The 27,486-nt window shown below is 52.3% G+C and overlaps 2 protein-coding genes across 2 annotated transcripts; one reads left to right on the plus strand and one right to left on the minus strand.

Annotated features, from left to right (window-relative positions):
* Nucleotides 1–1,040: 1,040 nt before the first annotated feature.
* EEF1A2 (eukaryotic translation elongation factor 1 alpha 2) lies at nucleotides 1,041–15,871 on the minus strand. The gene is made up of 8 exons (XM_027645871.1): nucleotides 15,708–15,871; nucleotides 13,901–14,123; nucleotides 9,633–9,812; nucleotides 8,285–8,581; nucleotides 3,912–4,062; nucleotides 2,419–2,675; nucleotides 2,096–2,330; nucleotides 1,041–1,390 (listed from the first exon to the last, which is right to left on the minus strand). The coding sequence occupies exons 2-8, from the start codon at nucleotides 14,042–14,044 to the stop codon at nucleotides 1,263–1,265; spliced, it is 1,392 nt and encodes a 463-aa protein (XP_027501672.1). The 5' UTR covers nucleotides 14,045–14,123; nucleotides 15,708–15,871; the 3' UTR covers nucleotides 1,041–1,262.
* An 8,624-nt stretch (nucleotides 15,872–24,495) lies between these two features.
* On the plus strand, nucleotides 24,496–27,215 carry PPDPF (pancreatic progenitor cell differentiation and proliferation factor). The gene is made up of 5 exons (XM_027646335.1): nucleotides 24,496–24,615; nucleotides 25,459–25,547; nucleotides 26,332–26,406; nucleotides 26,563–26,659; nucleotides 26,867–27,215. Exons 2-5 carry the CDS (start codon nucleotides 25,493–25,495, stop codon nucleotides 26,976–26,978), a joined length of 339 nt encoding a protein of 112 aa, XP_027502136.1. The 5' UTR covers nucleotides 24,496–24,615; nucleotides 25,459–25,492; the 3' UTR covers nucleotides 26,979–27,215.
* The last annotated feature ends 271 nt before the right edge of the window (nucleotides 27,216–27,486 follow it).

Below are 27,486 nucleotides of genomic sequence, written 5' to 3' on the forward strand. Positions count from 1 at the left end.
CCTCAGGATGCCCCAGCACATGGCTAATGGAGCCTTCAGGGAGGAAAAGTCCCTTGGAAATGTCCCCAGGGTGCTGTGGTGGAAGCAGCATCTCTCACAGCACCTCCCTCCATCTCCCTGCCCCGCTGTGCCACCTCCCGCTCCTTCTTGCACTTGGTGCTCCCACTCTGTCCCTCCTCAGAGCTCCTGGCTGTTGGTTTTTGGTCAATCCTAACCACTCAGCAACCACAACCCTTTGGACTGGGACAGCTGCACTGGGTGGAGTTGGGAAAGGCGCACACCTTGCCCCAGGCTGCAAGTTTGTAATGGGAGACAAGACACCATCCTGGGTGAAGATCATGAGTTTTGGGGCTTCTTGGGAGTCTTGAGTCATGTCTGGGCTTCAGTCAGGGAGAAATGTTCCCGTTGTGCTGTTTGGAAAGGGCTGGGGGATCCACCATGTGAGAGATGAAGAAGCATATGAAGAGACAAGGCAGCCTCTGTCACTCCTTCCAGAATGGTGGGATATTACAATAAATCAAACTGATGCTGCTCACCCTTCCAGGAGGGGTGGGGGATGCCATTTTCCTTTCTTTCAATGGCATAACTCTAGGAAGTTAACTTAAGCTTATTTTGCATGAAGAAAAATGATAATAAAGGCCCTGACAGATGATACCAGAGCAGGTTAAGGAGAGTATTAAAACTGCTGTAAGAGCAGCTGCTGTTTTAGGCTGGGGGAATCAGCCCAGGTATCTGCATCGGTTAAGGAGTGTGAGCTGGGGAAGGGCTGGGTGCTGAGTGACACCCTGAATGAGTGCCCAACTCCCCTGCTTCCTGCAAATTTCCATCCCATCCTCTCCTATGCCCATCCCCACTATCTGCTCTAAGTGGGACCACCCAACCCCCACCCAACCCAGTCTCTCCCAGTGACAGACACACACACACAGCTCCACACCTTTTGGGTTGGTTGGTTGGTTGGTTGGTTTTGGTTTTTTTGGGTGTTGTTGGTTTTTTTGTTTGTTTGGGTTTTGTTTGTTTGTTTGTTTGTTTGTTTTCCACTGTGGATGTTGTACCAGTTTTATTGGTAAAATTAACATGAAGCCTCACAAACGCTGGAACATGCTTTTCCTTTTAAAGAATTTCCACTGGACCTTAATGGTGAGCATCCAGTCGTTGACATATAAACTCTTACAAGCTGATGTGCACACGTGCGCCCGGGGGAGACGGTGGCAGCGTCCTGGTGTCAGGGATGGTTTCTGCGCGATGCACTGGGAGCCCACGATTCATTTGCCAGCCTTCTGGGCCTTCTGGGCAGACTTGGTGACTTTGCCGGCCCCACCGCTCTTCTTCTCCACGTTCTTGATGACGCCCACGGCCACGGTCTGCCGCATGTCACGGACAGCGAAGCGGCCTGTGGGATGGAGAGCGGGGAGGCGTGAGGGGAACACTCTTCTGGGAGGGTGACGGGGGATCTACACCCATCTCCTTGGAGCGGGTTCCCACGGGAACCAGCCCTGAGCTATCAACCCTCACTCTGACCACCAAGCTGGTCCTGAGGCTCCCCTCTGTTTAAATTAGTATTTATTAAATTTAGATCACGCCTGTTCTCTGCAAGCTGCAGAGCTTCCAGATGTGCAACATCAGCCTGCTCTAGTGGAAGGTGTCCCTGTTCATGGCAGGGAGTCGGAATGAGATGCTCTTTAAGGTCCCTTCCTACCCAGACCATTCTAGAATCTAAGCACAGCAGTTCCCTGAATTAAAAGGTGGCCTCTACTGTGCAAACTTCCCTCTTTCTTCTCCTGACCACTTCTTTTAGAGCAGAGATGAGGAAACTGAAAAATGCCTCTGTGTTCACAAACTATCAGGTTTAGTAACCATGAAGGAAAGGTCTTGTTGCTCCCAGAGGGAAAGCCCAGACTTACTTTTGGAAACACAGCTTAGCAGAGAGTCTGTCCCAGCCCACCAGCACATGGAGGAGCAACAAACATCCTCAGCTCCCACCCCAGTCTGACCAGTGGGGGATACTGGGAGAGGCTCAGCACATCTGATGTGAGCTCCACACCCACAGAGCCTTCATGCTCCTCCACAAGAGACCTCCAAAGAGCCATTCCCTTACCAAGGGGTGGGTACTGGGAGAAGCTCTCCACACACATTGGCTTGCCAGGGATCATCTCCACGATGGCTGCGTCACCCGATTTCAGGGACTTGGGGTTGTCCTCCAGCTTCTTGCCGGAGCGCCGGTCGATCTTCTCCTTCAGCTCGGCGAACTTGCAGGCGATGTGTGCGGTGTGGCAGTCGATGACGGGCGAGTAGCCAGCACTGATCTGGCCAGGGTGGTTCAGGATGATCACCTGGGGGGAACAGAGCAGTGTTAGGGCAAGGCTGGGGGCTGGGGGACGGTGACAAACCGCGCATGGTGGCAGCACCATCTCCACTCACCTGAGATGTGAACTGCGCTGCCTCCTGCGGCGGGTCCGACTTGCTGTCCCCGCAGACGTTCCCGCGGCGGATGTCCTTGACCGAGACGTTCTTCACGTTGAAGCCAACGTTGTCCCCAGGCAGAGCCTCGCTCAGGGCCTCGTGGTGCATCTCCACGGACTTCACCTCAGTGGTGATGTTCACAGGCGCAAAGGTGACCACCATGCCAGGCCGCAGGATTCCAGTCTCCACTCGGCCCACGGGGACTGTGCCAATCCCTGTGGAGACAAGGACAGAGCACAACAAAATGTAATCTGCTTGGTATATCCCTGGGCCGTAGCCTGGATTCAGCAAAAGCAAGATATCTCTGAGCAATCCATGTGCCCTGAAAGCTCTCTCATTGGAGTGGCTGTGGCATCTCCTGCATCGAGGACTGGGTCATCACAGCATGTGTGCAACAACACTGTCCACATCCCTGGTGGCCACACCACCAGCTGTCAGGGTGGCTTGCTAAATGAAGGGGATCTTTTATACCCTGTGTTATCAGGGGACTGTGGTAAAATTCCCCTTTGGAGGGAGGTGAAGGATTGTTTAGAGGAACCAATCTTGAAAAGAGGTTGGCAAGGTTAACTGGAGGCATCTGCTCTTCCACATCCACCCTGCTGCCTCACCTCCCCTCTTCTTGTGGTGTCTCTGCTTCCCAAGGATCTGCCTCATGGTAAAACCAGATCTCTTTGACAGCTGAGCTAGGGGAGGTCACAGACCTGCTCACCTGCTCACCACCTTTCATCTCCATCACAAACAAAAGGCTACATTAAAAACCCTGCTAAATCCCATGCTCAATCCATGCCTGGCTTCTGCAGTGCGTGTGCCCTTGGAAAAATGTGGAAAAGGGCTGGAAAAGGCTGTGCCTGCCGAATCCAGCAGCTGAGGAGTCAGCAGGAATGCCCACTGCTGCCAACAGGTCAGAGAGCTCACGGGGTATTTATAACTCAGAAAAGTGTCCCCATCACCTCTCCAGAGGGAAGGGGACACGCGCTCCCTACATGGCTGTGCCATGGTCCAGCGCGACAGGCGGAGGTGCTGATGATGGACACCAGCATTTGGGAAGCACAGGCAGGTCGAGGCATCAGCTTCAGTGGCCCTCCCTGCTGGTCTTGTCCCTCATCTGGGTCACAGAATGTTTTTTGCTGCCTCCAACTCGCCAGGCCAGCCCTGACCTCTGGGGCACACAGACTGGCAGCCATTTTGGCATCACGTGTTCCCTAGGGAGAGCTCACAAACCTGCTGCTCCTGGGAACCTTTGGCAATGTCCACCTCCACCCCAGACAGCCCAGGTTCAAATGGGGTCTTTGCCCTGCAGCTATCACACTTCTCCCCAGTATTATCTCTAGTTTGAAGAGTCTAATCCCTCAAGTTTCCCAACACCCGGAAATGTCATTCCCAAATTTCCATGGAATGAAGACTTCAGTTAAAGTAGAGGGAAGAGGGACACTGGCCAGGCTTCTTCTCACCTCCAATCTTGTAGACATCCTGGAGGGGCAGGCGCAGGGGTTTGTCTGTGGGGCGGGTCGGGGGCAGGATGGTGTCCAGGGCCTCCAAGAGGGACACCCCACTGGCATTGCCTTCTTTGCGCTCCACCTTCCAGCCTTTGAACCAAGGCATCTGGAAAGAGAATCACAGAATCACAGAATTGGGTTGGAAGGGACCTTGAAGACCATCTCATTCCACCCCTCTGCCATGGGCAGGGACACCTTCCACTGGATGAGGTTACTCCAAGCCTTGTTCAACCTGTCCTTGAACACTTCCAACATGCACTGAGTGTGCCTGTCCTCAGCATCCAGAGGTGAACCCAGAGAGATGTCCCACCAGGGCAACCTCCATGGAGTCAGTCCAGCCCTGTCCTGCCTTCACCTGGGAGCTTGGGAACACCTTCTACTCCACCATCCCTGCAGGCTTATCTGCCCCCCTTTGCTCAATCTGCCCCTCTCTCTTCTAGAAATAAGTAAGGCATCCATTAACAGAAGAAAAAGAAGGGAAGTGGTTAAAACCAGCAAACTCACAGCTCCCACTTCCAGTACCAACCCACAGGCACTGCACCAGCTCCCTGGGTCCAGCCCTCCAGCAATGCTGCCTCCAGCACAGGGACCACAGGCTCTGCAGCCAAGTCCCACCTACAAAGCACCCAGCCTTCAGTTCAGGGATCCAAGATTCTTCAAGGCAAGTTCCACAGATGCTTCTCCCCACTTGTTCCTGCTATCACCCCTCTGGGGTCTGGATTTTAAACCCTGGCTTGGGAGGATGCTGGAAACTCGGCCTTACACTGGGGCTGCTGAGGGACAGAATTGTTTTTCACAGGTACTCCCTGCTCCAGTCCTAAATTGAACCCGTGAAGCTAAAACTGGTCAGAAAAGAAGCAGAGATGAATGGAAACGTGCTTGGCAGGAGCTGTGGTTTGATGCAGGAAACTGCTGTGCTTTCTTGGTGTGATGCTGCACATCTGGAACCTGTAGCAACACCTGGAGCTTTCCAGCAAAAAAAATTCAGTCCCGATTCTGTTGCAACCCTAATAGACCAAGCAGAGATCAGAGTCTGCAAGGCCATTCCCTGCAGACAGAGAGGGTTAGACAATATTTTCCCATTCTGAGGTCAAATGCTTCCCATGTGCCCCAAATCCATCATAAACCTTGTGGACACGGTTTTTCCCTCAGGCACCAATACCAGTGGCACTTGGCAACAGGAATAGGGCTGGGGTGAAACGGGACCCCTAAAGTGCCCCTAGTTTCACACCATCCCTGGAGGACAAGGCTATGCCAAGGCTGGTTACCTATCCTGCAATCTGTACTACTTTTTGGAAGAAGCGAGGAAAAGAGCTGGGTGCAGCCAGGGAACTCAGCCTGCACCCAAGGTGTTCAGATCAGCCCCTTTCAGGGGGTCACGCCTGACACCATTTGTCTTCCTTGGTGACAGTGGCAGGAGGAGCCTGAGGACACTTCTGCAGTGGGTTCTCCCCAGGGCACTGCAGCTCTTGCCATGCAGCCAGTCCCAGTGCCAGGCAACAGCTTGGCAAAATGATAACTCCATCCAGCCAGTGAGGGAGCCTCATGTGATGCACAGGATGACTCAGACCTTCTCCCAGCCTGCTGCTGCATGGCCCAAAAATGCGGGGCAGGGACCTGTGCCAGCAGCTGCCCCAGCGGCCGCCTGCCCGCAGGCTCTGCTCTCGAGGGTGACAGTCACCATATGCCTGCAGCTCCCATCCCTCTGCCCCTCACAGCTTGGGGACAGGGGAAAATGGCAACCTTTGCCTGTGACACCTGGCTGTCAGAGCCGTCCCTCTATCCAGGGAAGTTCTGACGTCTCAAAAATCAGATAAAGGTGTGCTTAGATACCTGCTGGGAGCAAAGCTCTTCTGTGAAACCCCAGTGTGGCTCCAAGGTGAGAAGAAACTGCAAACCCTGGTTTGTGCTGCCTTCTATGGCCAACAAAATAAAACCTCTCTTATGATAAAACCTCTCTTATGTATTCCCCAAATCTGCTTCCCAAGCAGCAGTTCCTACTCCACCACTCCTATGGCAAAAGCAGGATATGGCCAAACCCTGCAAGGCAGGCAAGCTTCAGCTCCCAGCCCCCCACAATAACTTCTGAGCTCCAGCTCTTTTGCACCCTAAGTCTATTTTACAGAGCAGTCCTCTTTCTCTGATTTTCCCCAGCCCATGAGCATCCCAACACCCCCACCCACACACCCCAGTGCTGAGGATGCAGAGCCAGGCCACCTCACTCCCTTGCACCACAGATGGGTGCATTTGTGTTGCATCATCCCATGGGTTGATCTCCCAAACCACACAGAATGGCCCCATTCTGCCAGCTGCAGCAAGAGAAAACTGCTTCACAGAAAACCCCATTTGCCAAAAAGCTCTTAAATGTCAAACTTTGATGGAAGCATGGCCCAGCTGTCATTTTTTTGCAGTTGGCCTTGGGATTCTGTGCAACAGCGATGTGGGCTGAGTCTCCCACACAGAGCTGGCTCCAGCCTGATGTACCACCACACCCCCCCTTGCTCAGAGGTGACAGGAACTGCAGGGATGTCATGGCTCCAATCCCCACTTTCTGATAAGTCCCCTGACAAACAAGTCACTTGACTGCCTTGTGCTTCAGTGAAACCTGTCCAGAAATTGTGACTGAAAAGGATCAGAGCTTTTTTCAGGCGAAGAAGGGGAGGAGAGATATCTGCACCAGTTTCCTGCTCAAGCTTGCCTAGAGGTGTTGTAATATTGGGAAGATGAGTCTGTCTCTGCACCCTCTCCAGCAAATCTCATGCTGTTCCAGACTAGGCCAGGCTCTCTTCCCAGTTCCGTAGCTCAGGCAGCTCCTGGGAACCCACCCAGGAGCCAGCTGCCTCCTTATGACAACAGGGACAGTTATTTAAGCCCTTGCTTTCTCTTGGGCAGCACATCACACTGAGAACCAGCCCTGAGACCCCTCCAGAGGAAAGGGACCACTGAGCCTCTCATGCTCTGTGCCTCCCCTCTACAGCCTATTAATAGGATATTTGTTCGGGATCATCTTCCCGGCCCAGCAGCTGATGACATTTGGGATTTGCCTGATTTGAGACGCCCAGGAACCACGGGGCTGGGTTTGGCACAGCCTTGGCTGACCTTTATCCCAGCTCTGCTCTGCAGGGAACAGGAATCTCCCAAGCACCCCAACAATTCCTTCCTTCCAAGCCAGCCCAAGAGAGCTGCCTTTCCTGTGCAAGGCAGGAGCTGCATTTCACGATGGTGTGAGTTTGCATTGCAACACTCCTTTAGCTCAGGCTTGCGATCCCCAACTCCTTCAGTTGCTGCTGTACTCTTGTATTGCCTCCCTCATCACAAAGCCCTGCCCAGTAATCCACGGGTGATGTCTTTAAGCCCCCTTAAGCATCAAATTTCCCATTGGTTTCACAAGAGATCACTCAGGTTTCTCATCTGAGCAACTTGTTCAAGGTCACAGACACATCATTAGAAGAGCAGGGACTTTCCTCTGGCCAGAACTTTCCAGCCCATCTTTTCTTTAGTAAACTAAAGCTGAGGTAGCTTTTTCTCCAATAAAACAGTGTCAGAGTAACAACTGTTATCAGCAGCCTGTCTGCCAAGAAGCCTCTGTCCCTCTTAAGCTCTTCTTTCCGTCACACGAAATGATGGCACAGGCCCACCCAGAGCACCCTGCCTTTGTCTCCCCACCATCCCCATTACAGAGGGAGAGGTATTGTAAAAATCAGCTGGACAAGGACCAGCTCCAGATGGATGCTCTAGGGAATCATGGTTTGGGCATGGGAAATCTGGTACCTCCTCAAGAAAATGTCACCTTAAGTGAGATCCCAGCACTGGAACAGGAGATGAAGCCACCCCAGTGGCACACAGAATTGATGGGAAAGTGGACCTGATACCCAGCACAAGGGAGCCAGGCTGCACAGTGGGAACCATTCCAAGCCTGAGACCAGCTCGTGTTATTTCCCCCAGAAAACAATGCCCTAAAAACACACACGATGCTCCTGCTGAGAGTGACAATTGCAGAGGAAGGCTCCAACGTCACCATGAGACTGACGATGTGAAAACTTCAAATCCCAGCCCAGAAGTAAAGCAAGACAGATCATCTCCTGAAGATGCTCATGTCTAGTTCCTGGGCTGTCTGGCCAGGGTACAGCACCCAGAGTGCCCACAAGTAGTGCACCCATTCATCCTGCCTGGGGTCAATCAGAGCCACATGTCACATCATCTCTGCTGCCAGCACAGGCCGTTGTGCCCAACGGGTGCCTGAAATGTTTTCAGAGCATGGAGATCATGTCCAGCCCGGGTCAGGATCATCAGGATGGGGGGAGAAGTCTAACACCACACACACTTACATTGGGAGAGGGCTCCAGCATGTTGTCTCCATGCCAGCCCGAGATGGGCACGAAAGGAACTGTGGCTGGGTTGTAGCCGATCTTCTTGATGTAGGCGCTGACCTCCTTGACGATCTCATCGTAGCGTTTCTCGCTGTACGGGGGCTCTGTGGAATCCATCTTGTTGATGCCCACGATGAGCTGCTTCACCCCCAGGGTGTAAGCCAGCAGGGCGTGCTCACGGGTCTGCCCATTCTTGGAGATGCCGGCTTCGAACTCACCCACGCCGGCAGCGACGATCAGGACGGCACAGTCAGCCTGGGAGGAGAGAGCTAATGAAGTGCTGCTGTCCCCAGGGAGCACAGCCCTGGTGACACCCCTGAGGGCTTTGAGTGCGTCCCAGATGAGCAATACTCGTGGCTGGGACAGGCTCTCTGCCAGCTGCTACCCATAACCCTGCTGACTCAGAACTGACCCAACTGTGTTGTTTCAGACTTGCCAAATCCACATGTTTCTGCAACATGGATGGGAAACCAGGATGGACCCCTTGAGGCTGCATGACTCCAAGCAGGACCTCATCTTGATTATCCACAGACAAGGTCTCATTTAAAAAACTACTGAAGTCTTGCAAACAACCTCCCTGGGTGATGGGTGAGACTCCAGACACAGAAACCATGTTCCCCAGATTACTTCTGTACCCAGAGCCCACAGCAGAAGCTGCCTGGGTTTGACAGAAATCCATGCCCAGCCCATCTGGCATCACCATGGGGATCTCACTGGGCATGTAGTGGGGTTCATCCAGCACCCACCAACCACAGGGAGATGCAGGAATGTCCAGCAGTGTAATGAGGGGAAACCACCCTACCCTGGAAAGGCAGACCATTGAGTTTGGCAATATGATGTGGCTTATGGGACAAAGACAGCTGCTTCAAGGAAAAGAAAGGAGAAAAGATCTGTGGAGTCTCCTTTATCCAACAAAACATAATGGATTGTTGAAAGTTTCTTGTACACCTCATTTGGCTGAGGATGTGGAGATATCCTCACACAAAGGCATGTAGCTCACAGCATCCCAGCTCCCAGAGAGGCCCATAGTCATCCCCACCTTCTCATGTAGGTGGAGAAACCACCTCTCTGTTCCCCAAAACACCCTTCCTCCCAGATGCCCAGGGAAGTTCCAAACTATGGTATGCTGGGTGCCCTGGTGTCACCCATCTTCATGGGTGGACATTGCTCAATGCTCCTCTATGTCTTGTTTCTCTAGCACCCACCTCCTAAAGGACTAAAACAGCACCTATGTGATCCTGGGCTTGTCAGTAAGTCTCAGCCTCCCACCTTCAGCACCCTCCACTCCCTGGCTCCCATTTCTCACCTGGGAGGTCCCAGTGATCATGTTCTTGATGAAGTCCCTGTGCCCAGGTGCGTCAATGATGGTGATGTAGTACTTGGTGGTCTCAAACTTCCACAGGGAGATGTCAATGGTGATGCCACGCTCACGTTCAGCCTTCAGCTTGTCCAGCACCCAGGCATATTTGAAGGACCCCTTCCCCATCTGGCCAACACAGAGACAAGAACCAAGTGAGAAATCCAAGCCCACAGCACTGGTGATGGCCACCCACCCTCCAGGACACCTCCCAAGCTCACACAGGCAAAGGGTCACATTGCAAACATTGAAGGCAAAATTCCCTAAATTCAGTGACAGCCATGATCTAGTCACTAATAAATACAGGAGAAATGAGATATTGTTCTCAACATGTTCCTGAACAGGCTGGAAGAAGAGCCATGAAGTGAATCTGTGAGTGGGGCTGGATGGGCAGGACCTGGAGCCAGCATCCCATGAGGTTTTCTCCACGCAACACCACGGTCCTGCCCTGCTGCTGGGAGATCATGGTGAACTGCACAGCAATGTGGAAAGCTGCTTCTTGTCATACTAAATACCACTGAGAGGATGTTTATATACTTATCTCATTTCCTAATCTTAATGCAGTTATTGAAAAAGGTCTGTTTATGACATCTTGTTCTATTTCCCATGGTTTCACAGTGATGCACACTTATAGGCATGGTCTCATGGTGGGCTTGGCAGTGCTGGGTGAATGGTTGGACTAGATGATCTCAGAGGGCTTTTCCCAAATAAATGGTTCTCTGATTCTATGATTTTAATCTATGAATCAAACCTGTGAGGCAGCTGGTTGGTGGGAAAGGGCATTGCTGTGTGAGTGACAGAGGTATAGGAGTGGAACGGGTTAAAAGAAAATGAAATGAGAGATGGTTGCTACGAGCAGAATAGAAACATGATTGATTTTTGCCACAGAGTGTGCAAATTCACAGGAAAAGCTGCTGTGAGCTGCAGCCAGACCAACTGTTGTTGCCAAATGGCCAAAATCTCAGCCAACATTGTAATGCATAAAATCACGCTGGGGGAGATTAGCTACAGTAAATCTCTCTGCCCTGTGATAAAGCACATTCCCTGGTAAACCACAGTGGCACTTCTGAACTGCCTTCCCCTTTGGGTTGTGTCCTTTGACGTCATGACATCAGGGAGAGCCAGATCTCCCTCCAGCATGGAGGTGGTGCTCCCAGTCTGAGCTGGGATCCTGCCAAGGTGGAGATGGGCAGGATGAGCCCACCCCTTGCTGACCACGCTGTGTGCTGGTGCAGTCTGGGGAGCCTGGCCAAAGCAAAAGGGTTAATGAGCATCAATCATCAGCTCTTGGCCTCAGATATGAGGGTTTTTTTAAGACAGAGAAAGGAATTTAGGCCATTTGTGTATGATTTAATGGGCTCCCACTGCTATGCAAGTTCAGAGCTGTGATACCCTGCTCCCATCCATCCATCCATCCATCCATCCACCAATCCATCCATCCAACTGTTCCCTGCAACTGGGGTTTCTTCAGGCCAGTTATAAATCATGGATCAGAGGGAATTGCTACCCTATGGCAGGTACCAAACACTTCAGTGATGAGCCTGGCCAAGAAAGCTAATGCAGCATCACATCCAAACCTGCCCACACCATGCTCAGGGGCTGGTCTGCCCCAGCTCTCACACTCCAACCCCACTCCCAGCCAGCACAAGGAATTAATGGTGACAGCCTGTTTCATAACAGCTGAGTGCCACGATGACTTTGCAGCTTGCTCTGGAGGATTACAGGCAAAATCCTAAAGCCAGAGGCAAACCTTCCCCTCCTCAGAGGGGACACCAGGCTGAGAGTATGCTGCCCCATCTCCACAGAGAAGCTGCGAGCTCTCACTGGGATGGAAAAATCCAGAATCAGATCTCTGCTCCTGAGCATCCCACTGACATGGAATTTAGCAAGGGGATAGAGCAGGAGCTTTGAGGTTTATAGAATCACAAAATGATTTGGGTTGGGAAAGACCTCAAAGATCATCTCATTCCAACCCCCCTGCAATGGACAGGGATACCTTCCACCAGACCAGATTGCTCCAAGCCCCATCCAGCCTTGCCTTGAACAGTTCCAGGGATGGGCCAAGGTTAACCCTTTCCAGCATGCACATCCAACTCCCCTCTTGCCAGGGAGGAGTCATTACAACATGCTGGGAACGGAGACACAGCAAGGAAGGGTGCATTTGTGCAATGCATCAACAATGGGCTGTTCTCAGGCAGGAGCTCAACCAGCACATCCCACAGCCTTTCCTCCATCAGCAGGCTATTCCCTCACTTCTGGATGGGCAAACTGAGACACAGAGTAGACCCCCTGGCTCTCCTGTGGGAGCTGAGTGGGAATCAGCCCTCATTGCCATCAGCCACATCCACACACACAAACAGCTGGTCACATCACGCATGAAACCCCCCCAGAGCTCAGCATCACACATAACGTGAGGACAAATGAGATCCTTTATTTAGCAAACAGTTTCCCTCCTTTCACGGGGTATATTCAGTTACCCAGAGCCGGTGTTGAAAAACTCAGGGTATTATCTAGCTTTGCACAATACCTTCCCTGTTCAGTGCCAAAAACAGCCTGATTTTCCCTGAACAAACCCCAGCGAAGGGACAACTTTCTATTCGGAGACTACAAATGCCAATTATTTATTATTTTTTTTTTAAATAGAACAACTCTTCTTTCAGAGATACTGTTACTTCTGCCCTTGAGTCAAAAGAAAAAAAAAAAAAAAAAAAGGAAAAATCCTTGCTCTCTTCTTTTAAAAAAAAAAAAAATAGCAGACCCTGGGGTTTTTTTGTTGGCTTTTTGGGTGCATGCAGGCCTCCATTTCCTGTGAATGCCACCTAATGGAAGAAAACCCTTCCCCAGCCCTGCATCAGAAAATGGAGTCTGTAAGCTCAGTCAATAGGCTATTAATAGCAGCCTCCGGTCCCCGGGTATTCTGGCAAGTCAGTGAAAGTGTCTGTTCAATTAAAATTGCTGCAATCACACCTATGATAACCTTATCATGCCTTATCTGATCTGTAGATAAAGGAGGGAGGAAATATGGAGGGATATCAGCAATCATTTTAAAGCAGGGGGAAGGGATTGTTTTGTATGAAGAAGAAGGTGTTCATTTAAAGGATGGGGAAAAAAGGGCTGAGAGCGAGGCAGGAAAATGGGGGGTTTAGCTCGAATGCCATCGGCAAATTAAAAGGGTTAAGACAGACAGCAAAATGTCAAATCAAGAGTGGCAGCTCTGTAAATCTCTTTTTTTTTTAATGAAAAATGATCTTGACCAGAAAAAAAAAAAAGGGGGAGGGAGGAGAAAAAGGAGGGATATCTGCATTAAAGATTCCCGGAGCGATGACGACAAGCCATCTTCTGAGTGACAGGAGCTGCCCTATCCTTAACACAGCCAGGCTGTTCCCGGCTCACCCACCTCTCTAGAATTTACCATCATTAATTTCTCAGGGCTTCCAATTCACACTTTTCTTCTCAAGACTATTTCTTCCTCTTTAATCTTGGGCTTTGCCACATTACAGGTACTGGGTGGTGCTTTGCTGTGTCACAGCCTGCTAAATGCACGTACTATTAAACTGTTACAAATGCCACCATTATAAGAGTGAAACAACAGAATTTAACTTAAAGGCTCAAATTTCCAGCCAGCTTTTCTGAATTAAAGGCTACCAATCACACTACACATCAGACGACCTTCTCGAGGAAAATGGCTTTCTTAACTGGATCAAATGAGTGGTCCAGCTGATGCTGCATCATCTCTCCAGCAGGCACTGGAAGCTGGTGTTTCAGAGGGAAATTCGGGGAGCCCTGAACTAGGCAGTGAAGATTTATCAGGTTGTCACCCTCATGCACAATATTTAGAAGGAATTTCATGCCCTGAAACACCATGGTTTGTGGCTTTTCCAGAATCCTGGCGCTTACCACTGGTTCCCTAACCCATCCTGCAGACCTTGCCATTCCCCTGCCCTCATTAACAACCAGCAGCAGGGAGTCTCCCAGCTCCAGAAAAGAGGGTGGCGAGTGCCCAAATGGCCTATTTTCCCAAGGCCAGAGAAGTCGGGAAGACCCAGGGGTGCAGAGGGTAAAAAATAGACGGGAACAAAGGGAGAAATAGAAGGGAAGGGAAGGGCAGCGCCAGCAAAAGGGGAATATTGCCTGTGGGATACTTGTGGATATCGGCGTGGAGCAACCCCACGGGTGGCACTGAGGGGTGGGGGCACGCTGGGGGACGGGCTCCTCACCTCGGCAGCCTCCTTCTCGAATTTCTCAATGGTCCGTTTGTCGATGCCCCCGCATTTGTAGATGAGGTGCCCGGTGGTGGTGGATTTCCCAGAGTCCACATGCCCGATGACGACGATGTTGATATGCGTCTTCTCCTTCCCCATGCTGGTGGGCTACGCGGGGCTGGCCGGGGCGGGCGGCGCTGGGGGGGGATGTGGGAATGCAGCTGCCTTTTTGGGGAGGCTACGGGGGATGGGGGGACAGGCAGGCGCGTCAAAGGAGCCCCCGTGCCAGCCCCCTCTCCCAGCCCATCGGGGATGGCTCTCCTCCCCTCGCCCCACCTTCATGATGCACCACACGCCCCAGCCCGGCCGGGGGTGCCTGGCCTCGTCTGGCAGCTCTGCCCATGCTGGGTGGGAGCCAGCCCGCCCCCGGAGGAGGCCAGCCGGGCTATTTCTGGCTGCCATGCACAGCCTCCAAGTCTCAGCAAGATGCCATGTTCTTCGGCATCTTGCCCTCCTCGTGGAGACCCCCAGTTCCCAGGGCTACGTCATCGGTGCTTCGAAGGTGCCCTTCCTCCCTGGAAAACCTTCCCCCGGCTCAGGGCTGCTCTCCTTGCTGCCTTTCTCGCTCTTTCCAAACCCGAGGGCATCTCCCCCATGTCGTGGGTGCCCTGGGAGGAGCCGAGGGTGCCCGTCCTCCCGGGCTGCCCTCGCCACTCCCGAGCTGGGCACAGTTCGGGTGACAACATGGTGGCTGCAAAACGGGGGTGGACAAAAATAGCCCTCGGCTGCTCCCCCAAGCAGGGCTGCGAATAGCCGGGCTGCCGAGGGCTCATCTGAGCCTGCAGTGGGGGGGTTTATTATATTTTGCTGCCATGAAACTGGATGAAACAGAGGGAGAAGGCTAAAAACTCGAATGGGTATATCCGGGGAGCTGTCTTGGCATCTCCCGGCGTTGCCATGGCTCTGCAGCTGCACACAAACCCGGCACAATTAGGAGCTTTAATCTGACGTCTAATAAAATCCAATTTCACGAATCTGCCCATAGAAGTAAAGGAGGTCAGGAGGAGTTTGCTGCTCTAATAGCGATTCAGTCATGCGGGTGATAATATTCCCGGCGAGAAGCCTCCCTGGACAGCAGGAGCCCCGGCTGCCCCGTCCCTCCTGCCCTTGAACCCAGCCAGCCCGGATCTGGCCATTTTGCGTCTCCGCTGCGATGCCCAGTCCCGGAGCGCCCAGCCCTGGGTGCGGGACCCTCTCCCCGCTGCCCATCCCCGGCACCCGGGGGGGAGGGGGGAGATGCGGGGTCGCTTTGGGAATTGGGGATTTTATTTATTCCCCCGCCTTTTTTTTTTTTTTTTTCCCACGTTGCTAAAGGCATCCCTGCCCATGGCAGGGGGTTGGAACGATATGATCTTTAAGGTCGCTTCCAACCCAAATCATTCCAGGGTTTTATGATCTTAAAGGCGAAGGGGGGGAAGTGGGGGGGCAGGAGGGGAATGAGGATTGGGGGGGGTCGGGGAGGGGGAAGAGGGGATTATCAAGTTTTCCTCCTCATGCACAACATTTAGAAGGAATTTCATGCCCTGAAGCACCGCGGGTTGCGGGTTATTTCCCACCTGCGGGAAGAAGCACCTGCGGGATGAAGGAACGGTCCAGCCCCATCCTCTCCCTCCCCGAGGGTACCCCCCACTCCAGGGGCCGGCAGCACCTACACACCCGAGGGGGGGCACTGATCCTCCGCAGCCTCTGGGGCAGGACATCCCCCCTCCCTCCCCATAGCCCGGTTGTCCCCCCCATCCCGCCGCGGTCCCGCAGCTCTTACCGGGGCGGCGGTCGGGGCGGCCAGAGGCTGCCGGCTTGGGCTCTGCCGGCTTTATCTCCGCGGGAGGGGCCCACCTATCGACGGCGGCAGCGCAATGCAGCGGCCCCCCCGCACTACGGCAATGCGGTACCGGGCGGGGGAGGAGGAGGAGGAGGAGGAGGAGGCGCGGGGGGGACGCGGGGAGGAGGAGATGGACGAGGAGGAGGAGGAGGAGGAGGAGGAGGAGGGAGAGGCGGGAGAGACGGGGGACGGGGCTGAGGAGGGAAGGTGTAAGGATGGGGAGGAGGTGGAAGGATGGGAGATAAAGGGATGGGAGGAAGATGGAGGGATGGGAAAAAATGGAGGGATGGGAGAGGAGGGGGAGAGATGGAGGGGTGTAAGGTGAAAGGATGGGAAGATGTAAGGAGGAAGACTGGAGTCAGAGGGAGACAGCAGGATGGAAGCAAAGGTTGAAGGGAGACAGCAGGATGGAAGACAGAGGGGTGGGAGGAGGATGAAGGGATGGGAAGATGCAGGGATGGAAAACTGAAGTCAGGGAGGCAGCAAGATGGAAGATAGAGAGATAGGAGGAAGGTGGAAGGATAAAGATAGAGAAATAGGAAAGATGAAAGATGAAGGCATGAAAGGGAGATGGAGAGATCTGAGATAGAGGGATGGGAGGAAGATTGAGGAATGGGAGAAATGGAAGATGGGGAGAGGTGGGGAGAAATGGAAGGATGGAAGATGACAAGGATGGAAAATAGCAGCTGGAGGGTATGTGGAGGGAAACAGCAGAATAGAAGACAGAGGGATGAAGGGAAGGTGGAAGGATGGGAAAATGGAGGAATAGGAGAGATGGAGAGGTGAGAGAGAGATGGAGGGGTGGAAGATGGAGGGATGGCAAGATGGAGGGATGCAAGACTGAAATTAGGGGGAAACAGCAGGATGGAATATAGAGGGATGGGAGTAAGGTGGGATGATAGATGGAGAGATGGGAGAGAAAGAAGATAAAGAAATGAGAGGGAGATGAAAGGATGGGGAGATGGAGAGATAGAGGGATGGGAGGAAGACAAGGGGTGGAGGGAGACAGAAAGAAGAGCTTCTTGGAAAACAGGGGAAATGATGGAAGTGCTGATCTACTGAGGCTTGGACCCCTTATGGCAGCTTGGGATGAAGGGTCAGGATTAGAGTGGGCCCAGGACCACCAAATATCACATCCCTTGCTCTCCCCCTGGTGGGGCCAGTGGTGCAGAAGGGCTGTGCTCCCACAAGTGCTGGGAGGAGAGAGGTACCCTCTAAATCAGGTACCCTTAGGAAGGTACTCTTACCTTCCTAGACTTAGGGTTAAAAACTTACACATAATGTAGATTAAAATGTTCCTAACCTCTCATTAATGCTTAAAGGGAGGCTTTAAAAAATAATATAGCTTATTGATATTATCTTAGAAATATGACAGTAAAGCTATCTTTTACTTCTATTTAGCATTCCTTGCACAACATAATATGCACTGAATGCCAGAAAAAATAAAAAGAAACTTCCAAGGAGAAGAGTCTAAGAGTGTTTAAAGGGATTGCCCCAGCCTTGTTTTGGGATAGGAGTAGAAGTGTTATCACAGGTCTGGATGTGCTGGAGATGGACAGCAAGTGTGATAATGTGTGGGAGGGAGAGTTATATAAAACCCTTATTCTTTCTCTCCATATTTTATTGCTTTTCCAATAAATAATCTCCTCCTTTTTTACACAAGGGCTGCAGATAACCTGCGAACTGCCCTCAGCAGGGCCACAGCTGCATTTGCCAGTGAAGATGGGCATGACAAAAATCCCAGTCCCTCTGATGCTGGGCCAGGTGAGCATGGGATGGAACTCTCCAGTCTCCTTTCCTTCTCCAGCAAAGAGAATTTTAATTTTCACCCCTTTTCCCAGGCAGGAAAAAGAGAACCGGGCAGTGCACTGCTCTTCTGCACTGAAATAGAGCCTGACGGCCCATCAGACTATAAATAGTCCAGGACCTGAGTAGGAGAGAGGACTGTCAGACCTGGCTAATCCCAGCTCTATTAAGCCACTTTACCCCCAGCCTCCGAGAAGCTTAAAGCCACAGCTCTGAGCCCAGGTCTGGCCGGTGCCTGGGGAAAAGGGTTCCACTGAAGACATGTGCTCCCTGGGGACCACCAAGCTCCACTGTCACGCCCAAGTGCAATCATTTTCCCTCCTGAAAAACAGTGGTAATTTGTCCTTAAATATTCAGCCACGTAAAATAACAGAGACCTGAGCAAGAAGAATCTGAGGGCGGTTGAAGTTTAGCACCTTGTCTCCATCCATCTGGCTCCAGATTCGGGTCCCAGCTGAAACAATTCCTGTGCATCATATTTAGGCTTGGTTCCCCCACCCCAAAAACCATGACCAAATGATTTAGGGTGACTCAGGAAAATAGAAATGTGCCCCATCCCCCCGAAGGGACGGGCAGGCTGCACACATACGTGGCAGGTACCTCTTAGCCCTTTCATCATCACCTCCACCCCACCCAGCCCACAGCCCCCAGGCTGGGATTTGGTGCTTTAAACTATGCTAAAATTTTCATTTGCCTAGAAAAAAATAATTGGGATTTATTTTTTTCCCAAAGAGGCCCCCCACAGTGTGACTGGGAGAGTGAATAATCTGCAGTGCCAGTAATTTGTATGGATCTGGGATGAGAACACCCCAGGCTGCCTGCCTGGATTTGCCTTGCACTGGGGGTGTTTCTGCCCAGGAATAACATGTTCAGCTCCCTAAGTACTTGTGGGTTTGTTGCTATAAAATGCACCAGGTCTCCTCTGAAGGTGAGGCTTTGGGCAGGGCAGATGGCAGCCATGAGGAATGCCAGCCCTGATGTCACTCCAGAAGCTCTGCTCTCACTGGGGAAAAGTTCAGGCTGGACACAGGAATAGCTGTAAATTGCTATTTTCTTCCTTCTTCCTGTACAAAGCAATAGGGATGCAGTCCTTGAAAGGAAGAAATGCAGGGTCTCATGCTGGGCTCATGAAACAGCCATCGGAAAAGCAGATCAAAGGTGGGTAGGGCAGAGGTTGTCCTGTAAAATGCAGTTTGTGGATAGAGTGGATGCTGTTAAGTTTTCTTCTTCTGGTGGTAAGGCTTCCATCTCCTTCCACACCAGCTTTGGAGGCTTTGCAGATGCTTTGGACTCCATTCTTTCAGCATTTACCGTCTGCTGGAAGTGGAAGCTCAAAACACCAAGACACTCCCCCTGTGTACAACATGCATCCCATGGGAATCCCGACTGCCAGTGCACATAAAACAGGCATTCCCATTTCAGTTAAACCCCAGATTAGCTGGTGTTAAGACAGGATGGGATTTCCCTCTGAGCGTCCCAGGGGTTTCTAGGGCATGTTTACCTGGGGTTGGCTTTGAGGTCAACCTTTCCAGGTCCCCATATTGATGTGTCATGACTCTCCCTGTGTGTTTGCCTGGCAGCACTCCTGGCCTGAGGCACAAATAGGAAAAGATGATAGAATTAGAGAGTCACAAAATGGTTTAGGTTGGAAGAGACCTTAAAGTTCATCTCATTCCAATCCCCATGCCGTGGGCAGGGGCACCTTCCACTAGGCCAGGTTGCTCAAAGTCTCATCTAACCTGGCCTTGAACACTTTCGGGAATTGAGTAGATTTCATGGAACTTTCAATATGAGCAGGTTTTTCAGCTCATGCTCATGTTGTAGGTCTGGAGAGGGGAAATGAAGACAGGAGTGGTGGGACAGAAATGCAGGGGAAGGAGGAGCAGGAGAGTATTTTGAGGTCCTGCACTCAGTGCATGCTTCTGATACCTTTAAATTGGAGCCACAGGTTTAAAAATAAACTCTGGAAGTGATAACAAGATGTTCAAGCCCTCCAGCCACTTGGCCAGCTGGGAACGGAGTCTGGTGTCATCCCTGATGGATCAGCAGCGTATCTTATGCAAGGCAGGCTGCACCCAAGGGCCCACCATTGTGCTCACACTGCTGGGACCTGCCCAGTGAGGATTTGGTGTAGCTGCAACCATCGGGTGTCCAAAGTGATCTGAGGCAGCAATGCTGAAGGGACAGTGCCTAAAGGCCTTGAAAACTGCCCCCATTCATCCTGAGGGTGGGTGATAGCATGTGGCTCCAGGTGTGCCATGGGAATGCTCCTCCAGGAACCCCTTTTCCTCCAAATGGCTGAGTTACGGGGTCAAGGCTGTGGAGGATAAAACTGCTCAGCCTGAGCTGCTGTCCTTCAGGGAAGCAGCCAGGATGAACATTTCAGTGCTCTGAAATATCTTTTACCACCGGAGAAGGAGAAAAACACCACTTTGATGAATCTCATCATGGACACTGACATTTCTGGTGCCTGAATGCAGCATCTGTGGGGGCTGTGAGAAGCTGATCCCTTAAATCTCCCTGTGTGCCGAGGAGGGGGCAGACCCCAATCTAGGTCAATCCCAAGTGAGATAAGACACCTCTGCCCTGTGGTTTAGGGCTGTTTGCAGGATGCCTGGCTGCTCCTGGACCACTCTGGGTTTATAAAAAGCTTGTCTGGTGCTGTATCAAGCTACAACAGATTGATGTGTTTGTTTTGGCAGCTCTGCACATCTCCCATTTAGGAAAAGCCTGATTAATCCTGGGGATGGCTTTTCCTGTAAAGCCACAGCCACTGAGTGAAAAGAGCCCTGGCTGCCCATATCTTTGGATGGTTTTAGTAGAGGTGTTAAAGGAAATACCTGGATAGCAGCATAAGCTCTGGATGCATCCAGAGGGTGAAATGAGGATCAGGGAACCTAATGAGAAAACTTGTTGCTGAGTCAACTCCCATCAAAGCCCAAGGATTTATTTTAGAGGATAATTTGTTTTCATATGATGGTAGTGACTGGTAGTTGACATCTCCCCCAATCCCACAAAGGAGATGCTGGTCTAAGAGTTTTCTGCAGAGATGGATCCTGCTCAGTGTTGCTGCTGGTTTCTGAAAATGGTTTTCCAAATTTTGCAGAGGAACAGAGGGACTAAAAGTCAGGAACTTGAGGGACCAAGGTCACCAAAAGCCTCTGGATTACAGTGAACAGCTGTCGTCTCTCTTCACTGGCATTCCCAAATTGGAGACATCCCTTTTGCATAGGCAAATCAGACAGTTTGTGACTCTCTACCTAATTCTTTCCCCAATGTATGCATTTTCAAATCAGAGTGAGAATTTTGAGGGGTCCTGATGCCAATTCCCTGTGCCTTCTGGGAAATGAGCCCTTGGCACAAACTGCAGGTGAAGACAGCAGAGCTGCTCCCATCACTGCGGGCACAGGATGTGCCATCCCCAGATCTGGTTTTGGTTTATTCTCCTGCCAAGGTGGCACTTGGGTCACTGCTGCACATATCCCAGAAAGGCAGAGCATGATTTTCAAGTGACAGGTAAAATATGCTTCTCAAGCATTGTGCCTAAGGAAAGCATTTCCAGGACATTCCCTTTTCTGATTTAAACCCGTACAGGCAGGGAAAGGTGCCCAGGCATTTGTGTCAGGTCAAAACATGACCACGGGCTTGGTTTCACAGATGCTCTGGCTCCAATCTTGTCAGAGGAGGTGAGAGGAGGTGGCTCTAATGTGGCATCTGGGGTGAACAATTTGGGTATTTATTATCCATAGGTGGCAGCAGCTGCCTGCTCTGGGCGGATGCTGCCCTAATCCCAAACCTGGCACTGAGTAACTCAGCCGGGAAAATGCAGCGGAGAAGGAGGATGAGGAGAAGGAGGAGGCGGAGAAAGAGGGGAGGAGGGAGAAAAGGAGGGCAAAGTCTGAGCGCGGCTCCTGCCTGCTCCCTCCTCTGCAGCAAGGGGTCCACAACAGAGGGAGAACCAGGAAAAGCCTCGGTGGTGCAGGATCAGGCTCCGTAGCACTGTAGAGAGCTCAAGTCTGTGTTACTGAAGAGGCTGCCCAGAGGAGCTGTGAGTGCCCCATCCCTGGAAGTGTTCAAGGCCAGGTTTGATGGGACTTGGAGCAACCTGGACTACTGGAAGATGTCCCTGCCCGTGGCAGGGGGACTGGAATGAGATGAGATTTAATGTTATTTCCAACCCAAACCATTCTGTGATTGTACTGCTGTGCTGGGAGCAAGTGCTGCCTTCTTACCCAGGAAGGAAATCCTGCACAATCCGGTGCAGGACGGTGGGGAAGGGGCTGCTGAGCAACTTTCTCACTATGGAACAAATTCCTGAAGCCATTGAGATGTCACATCCCTAGAGGGAATCTGGTAGCAGCATGAAGCCTCTTTGGCTGGGGACTGGGGTGCCCCATCGTCCCCAGCGTTAGCAAACATCCATTGGTGATGGCCCAGGAGTGCTGAGTCCAGAAGCAGCAGCTCCTTCAGTTCCGCAGCCTTTGCTGGCTTCCAGAAATTTCTGCCAAGTACAAAATGACACAAAAGGTTGTTTCCCAACAGCTCACACAAATGGCAGATAACAAAAGCCAATTGCCAGAAGCCAAAAGCGAGATTTAAAAAAAAAAAAAAAAAGAAAGCACTGAAACCTTGCTGAAAAGAGAACTGAGGGGAGAGTTGCAGTCCACTCAGAGGCTCTAATTAGAGGAAAAACAAAGGGAAAATCTATCCAAATCTTGTCATCTGCTTGCTTTAAAACCACTGATTCCTGATCAATACAAATAAAATATATCTTTGTCTTCTCAACACACCCAGAATAGGCTTTGTGCTGGGAAACCAGGCTGGCTGGTCCATCAATCCCCCTGGCTGCTTTGTCCCAATCATGCTTCTCCCACTGCTTCATTAAGGCAAAATGGAATTGATTTTGGGATAAAAAGCAGAGCAAGGCATGTTTTCCTGGAGACTGATCCCCCTGAACCAGCAAAGCCCTGAATCACCTCCCGTGGCTATGGGTGCAACATCACACCCCCAGTGCTACCTGCTTAATGAACTGATCCTTTAAAAGCAGCCCCAGACATGGGTTTAGGTGGTGTCATTGCACAGAGAGACTGGGACAGGGTTGCTCATCTCTGCTCTATCATTAATTTAAGCAATTAGCCTGGTTAGGCTCAGTGGGGTACACAGCCATCCTGTACCCACTGGGGAGAATATACTCCATTAGACAATATGATCTTTATGTCAATACACACTTATTGCTCTGTACATTCTTCAAGGAACTGAGGATGGCAGGAATACATCTCTTGGGAATTGAGGAGGAACCCGGGAAATGACACTGGCTTCACTAAAAAAAAAAAAAAAGTGACTTTTCAGGTTTGAAGCATCAAATTTTTGCCTTCCTATGTTTCCCTTCTGGGCCAGAAAAATCTCCCAAGCCTGTGCCCTAGAGCTTTCCATGGTGTGCAGCCAGCAGGGCTGGGAGTGAATGGCCTGGGAGTGCCAGGACCTCAAAAAAACCCCACCAATCAAACCCAGTCATGCGGCACAAAAGCAAATCCTAACGCTGGGAATGAAAACAGCCACGTGCCTGTTGGTGTTTGTATATTCAAAGTCCACCACAACTTTCAGCCAAATCCTTCCCTAGAAAGCGCTGAGTCAGTATCCTCAAAGGGGAAACTGAGGCACGGCTGGAGGAACTTGGTCCCGAGTTGGACCATGTGTGCCCTTGTGTTGGCTCTTAAACCTCTGAGGTAGAATTTGAAAATGAAACAATTTGTTTACAGACTTGTGGTGCCAAGGCTTTCTCTGAAGCCATCCCAGCTGATTTCCTGGGACTGTGCACATGGGCTGTGCACAGGGATGGCATCCACCCCAGTGGCTGTGGCAGCAGTGGTGCCTTCTTCTTGGGCAAGGCGGGGACATCTGGGGACATGAATCAACTGGAATGTCCCCATGCCAGGGTGCTCCTACCCCGCAGAGAAACACAGTCCCAAGGACAGCTCGGACCTTTTGCTGCCCCGTGAGCTGGGCAGAGAGATCGATGTCCTGGAGCAACCCAGCACTGCCTCCCCTGGTTTTGGCTCCTTGCCCCAGTGCTTAATGAATAACTCGGGATTAATAGGAAAAATTGAGGGCTGGGAGAGGAATGAACCTTGTTTTATGGAGAGTTTGTGCCAGAACAACTCCAGGCTGGGATATGGGCTCTCTCCTGTCCCCAATCCTTAAAATAGCTAAAACATCCCCCTCCAAAAATGTTTTTCCCATGGCTGCACCTGAAAGTGCAAGATTTTATTGCAAACCCCCAGTGTGCTGGGCTGCAGCACTCTGCTCTGGAGTGGCTTTTTGGGAGAAAATAAATGAGTAACCCTTCATACACAGCAAGTACTAAACTGCCTTTTTGGAGATACTGCAAGGCTCTGGCATCTCTCTGAGTGTTTTGTTCTCAGCCCCAGTTCCATTCCATACAGAAAGCAATCTTCTGTGAAGTTTCTGTGTTCCTCTTACATGGACACGTTTCCTCATACACAAATCCATTGGCTTGGCTCTCTTGGACTCTCACCCTGCACCACCAGTGATTTATGGAACAGCATCTGCGCGTGATGCTGCACTGGTACCCAAATACGGAGGAGCTGGATTGTGGCGTGGGCTGTACTTTGGCCTTGCTTCAAGCTCTTTCCTCTGAAATAAAACATTCTCCCCCAAAACTGACACAGCCCAGCCTGCTCAGAACCCCTCAAACCCGTATTTATTTATTCACTTTTACTCCAGTTTTGAAAGCTTTTTAATGCCACACCAGATTCCACCCGCCGCTCTGTGGACAATCGCGACACTCCCCCCCCCGCGGGGAAGGGGTGTGGCCGGCCACGCCCCCACGGCGATTGGCGGATCCCGCGGGAGGGCGCGGCCGGAGGGGATTTAAGCTCGGCTCAAGGGCGGAGCGGCAGCGCCGCGGCTCAGGCCGTGCGGGCGCACCGAGCGGAGCGCAGACCCCGCACCGCGGGCCCCGCGGCCCCAGCGCCCTCCCCGCCGGACCCCAGCGGACCCCGCCGCCCACAGCCCAGCCCAGGTGCGGGGGGAAACGGGGCGGCCCGTGGCGATCTGAGGGTTTTTCTTCGAGAGGGGTCGGCGCTCAGAGGCTTTGGGGTGAAACTTCTCCGTGCCTCAGTGTCTCCCGCTAAGGATGGCCAGGTTGCTTCTCGCGGGTGGTGGGGGGGATCGTTGTCTCCCACGCAGTTCCAGCTGTTGGGATCTGGCACCCTTGGCCTCCCCGAGCCTTTTTTTGGGTTTTTTTTTTGAGCTTCCTTGAAGAAAAAGCGGGGGTCAAACTGTGGGAAGAGTCAGCTCCGGGCAGGAAGGTGCTTTGTGCAAGGAGGATAAAGTTCAGTTCTCTCTAGTTCAGAACTGGAATGAACCACAACAAAGGTGAAGGGCGGGCAGGCTTGTCCCGGCTGTGAGTGATGGGGAGGCTGCTGAGGGCAGGCTGGGGCTGGAAACTCGTGCTGGAACACCCTTGCTATGTGCCCCAGCTGAACATTTCTTTGCTCCTTATGCAACATCCGTCAGGGATTTCATAATTCCAGCTGTTGATACAAGGAGGGGAGTTGGATTCCTGCAAGAAAAACACCCGCGGGGGGTCGGGAAGGGGCTGTGCGGCTGTGCCGGGCTGTGCGGCTGTGCCGGGCTGTGCTCTGGGAAGGCACTTGTGTACGAGGGAATTATGCTGCACGTAGCTCTTAGAGCTCTGTGGATTTAATCCTTGTGCAGCTCTGCGAGCACCAACCACCGTTCCCAGCACGGGGCTGCACGTCCCATCTCTCCAGAAGCCACGATGTTTCCATCGTTTCCTTGCAGGTTTCTGGGGTGCAGGTGTGGGCCAGGGGGGTGCTGACAGCTGCCTCTGTGCTCACAGGTTTAGATCTGCACGACAACCAGGATCAAGAGCCATGGCATCCATCCCATCCAGCGGCTCGCTCATGGCCACACACAACTACCGCAGAAGTAAGGGTGGGCTGGGGGCTGGGGTGGTCTCAGGATGCCGGAGGAGCAGGCTGGGAGCTCTGCAAGGGGTTGGGGGAATGTGGCTCCAGCAGAGATGGAGCTGAGCTCAGGTCTGTGCTTTCAGCTGGAGCCCCGCCTGAGCCTTTGCTGAAAAAAGGGAACAACCAGCAGTGTCCCTCCTGCTGCCCAGAGCCTCCTTTGGGCCCTGCAGCCCCTGCCCAGCTGTACAAGCTGGTGAGGGATCTCAAACCTTCACTTGTTACTAAGGTTGTAGGGAAGGGGAGGTGATGGCTTCACCTTGCACTGTTGCTATAGAAATGAGCTGCAAAACCAGTCTGGGCAATGGTTGCTACCAGTACCTCTCCTGGCAGAGACTTTCTGGTTCAATGGATTGCTTAAATCAGAGAGAGTTAAAGGATTCCCCTTGAGCTGAAACAAGCAACAGGCTTGTAGCAGTTGGACTAGAACACAGGAATCTGCATCCTCTTGGCCTCAAGTCTTTTGCATAGGCCTCCCAAAGCCACTAAATGATGTCCTTGGGGTTGTAGGTGTTCTCCTGCAGAGGTGTTCAGGTGTTTTTCCACTCCCTGCTCTTGGAATCTCACCAGTATTCCCTTCCTAGTGTTTTTTATTGACCTGGCACTAAACCTGGGCAAGTACTGGAGTGAGCTAGTGATGAGACTGAGCCATGTCACCTAGGGACAGTCACACCAAGGCCGTGCTTTGCTCCTGATGGCAAGACCAAGGAGCAGCAGTGATTCTGATGGCCATGATTTCTCCATAGGGCGCCTGAGCTCCACATCCAGCAGCAGCTCCTGCAGCTCAGAGTACTCAGGGGAAGTCACCCCCCACTCCCTGGGTAAGTGCCACCTGTCCTGGCTCAGGGGGGGACTCTGCTCCCAGCCCCTCCTCTGCAAATCTGACTGGAGGTGACCCAGCCTCTCCCATGGGATGAGAGTTGGGTGGCCATGGGTGGCACTGACCTGGACTTTCCCTGGCATGCACTGTCCCCCAGACCTGCCCAAGTCTGACCCTGGCCAGTGGTGGGCCAGCTTCTTCTTTGGGAAGACGACTCACCCGACCATGACAACTGTGTCGGAGTCCCCGCAGAGGTGAGTGTTTTGAGATGACACAGGGGGAGCACCAGTGGAGCACCCAGGGCAGTTGGGGACATCCCTGCTGCATCCCCCTCAGTGCATCCTGACCCCATGGGCCGTGTCTGTGCCCAGAGCACCCATCCCTTTGCTGCAGGAGTCAGCGCAGAGCCATAACGCCACATGTCAACACGGGCCTGACCCTCTCTCTGCTCTGCCCTGCAGCTCGGGAGCTCTGCGGGTGACAACAGGACCGATGACTTGTGGCCTGGTGCCAGCCCCAGGAGTGGGACGGAGGCACCACATCAGTGAGCCGAGCTCTGAGCCCTCGGCGTGAGCCGTGAGCGGGTCGGCGGCTGCTCCGCGTCCGGCGGGCACAACCCCCTCCCCGTAGAGTAGCTGGCTGCTCCAGGGCAAAGCTGCTGCCTCCTGATGGAAAAGTGCAGCAAACCCCAACGATTCCACACCAGCCTTTTTACTCTTTTCCCAGCGTAACTAAGCAGACTTGGTAACACGTTTTATTACCTTGAACTCCATACAATGGCAACTAATAAACTTGAGCAGCCTTTTAAAACTCTGTGGGTTCTTTTCCTTGGGTTGTTCTTCATGTGTGGAGGGGAGAGGGCAGAGGGGTGCTGGAGGTGTTGGTGGGGCTGGACCAGGGCACAGCACAGCTTCCAATGGCAGGAGCTGGTGATGCTGGATATCACGTGCCAGTGTGACTCACCGGTCCGTGTGTGTTTTGTACATGAGCAGGATCTGGCTGGGCTGTGGTGATGCTGCAAATGCCTCCCCCCACCCTTTTCTCCTTACTTGGCTGCACAGCCTGTCGCTGCTGGCACTTG

The sequence above is a fragment of the Corapipo altera genome, unplaced genomic scaffold (assembly GCF_003945725.1).
Source record: "Corapipo altera isolate COAL_440 unplaced genomic scaffold, ASM394572v1 64, whole genome shotgun sequence".
In the NCBI taxonomy this organism is placed as follows: Eukaryota; Metazoa; Chordata; class Aves; order Passeriformes; family Pipridae; genus Corapipo; species Corapipo altera.

Coding starts and splice junctions, on each gene's coding strand:
- EEF1A2 (XM_027645871.1), bottom strand. CDS start 14,044: ATGGGGAAGGAGAAGACGCATATCAACATCGTCGTCATCGGGCATGTG. Junction 2,676..3,911: donor GGATGTCTACAAGATTGGAG/GTGAGAAGAAGC, acceptor TTGTCTCCACAG/GGATTGGCACAGTCCCCGTG. Junction 1,391..2,095: donor CTCCCAGTACCCACCCCTTG/GTAAGGGAATGG, acceptor TCCATCCCACAG/GCCGCTTCGCTGTCCGTGAC.
- PPDPF (XM_027646335.1), top strand. CDS start 25,493: ATGGCATCCATCCCATCCAGCGGCTCGCTCATGGCCACACACAACTAC. Junction 25,548..26,331: donor CACACACAACTACCGCAGAA/GTAAGGGTGGGC, acceptor ATTTCTCCATAG/GGCGCCTGAGCTCCACATCC. Junction 26,660..26,866: donor GTGTCGGAGTCCCCGCAGAG/GTGAGTGTTTTG, acceptor TCTGCCCTGCAG/CTCGGGAGCTCTGCGGGTGA.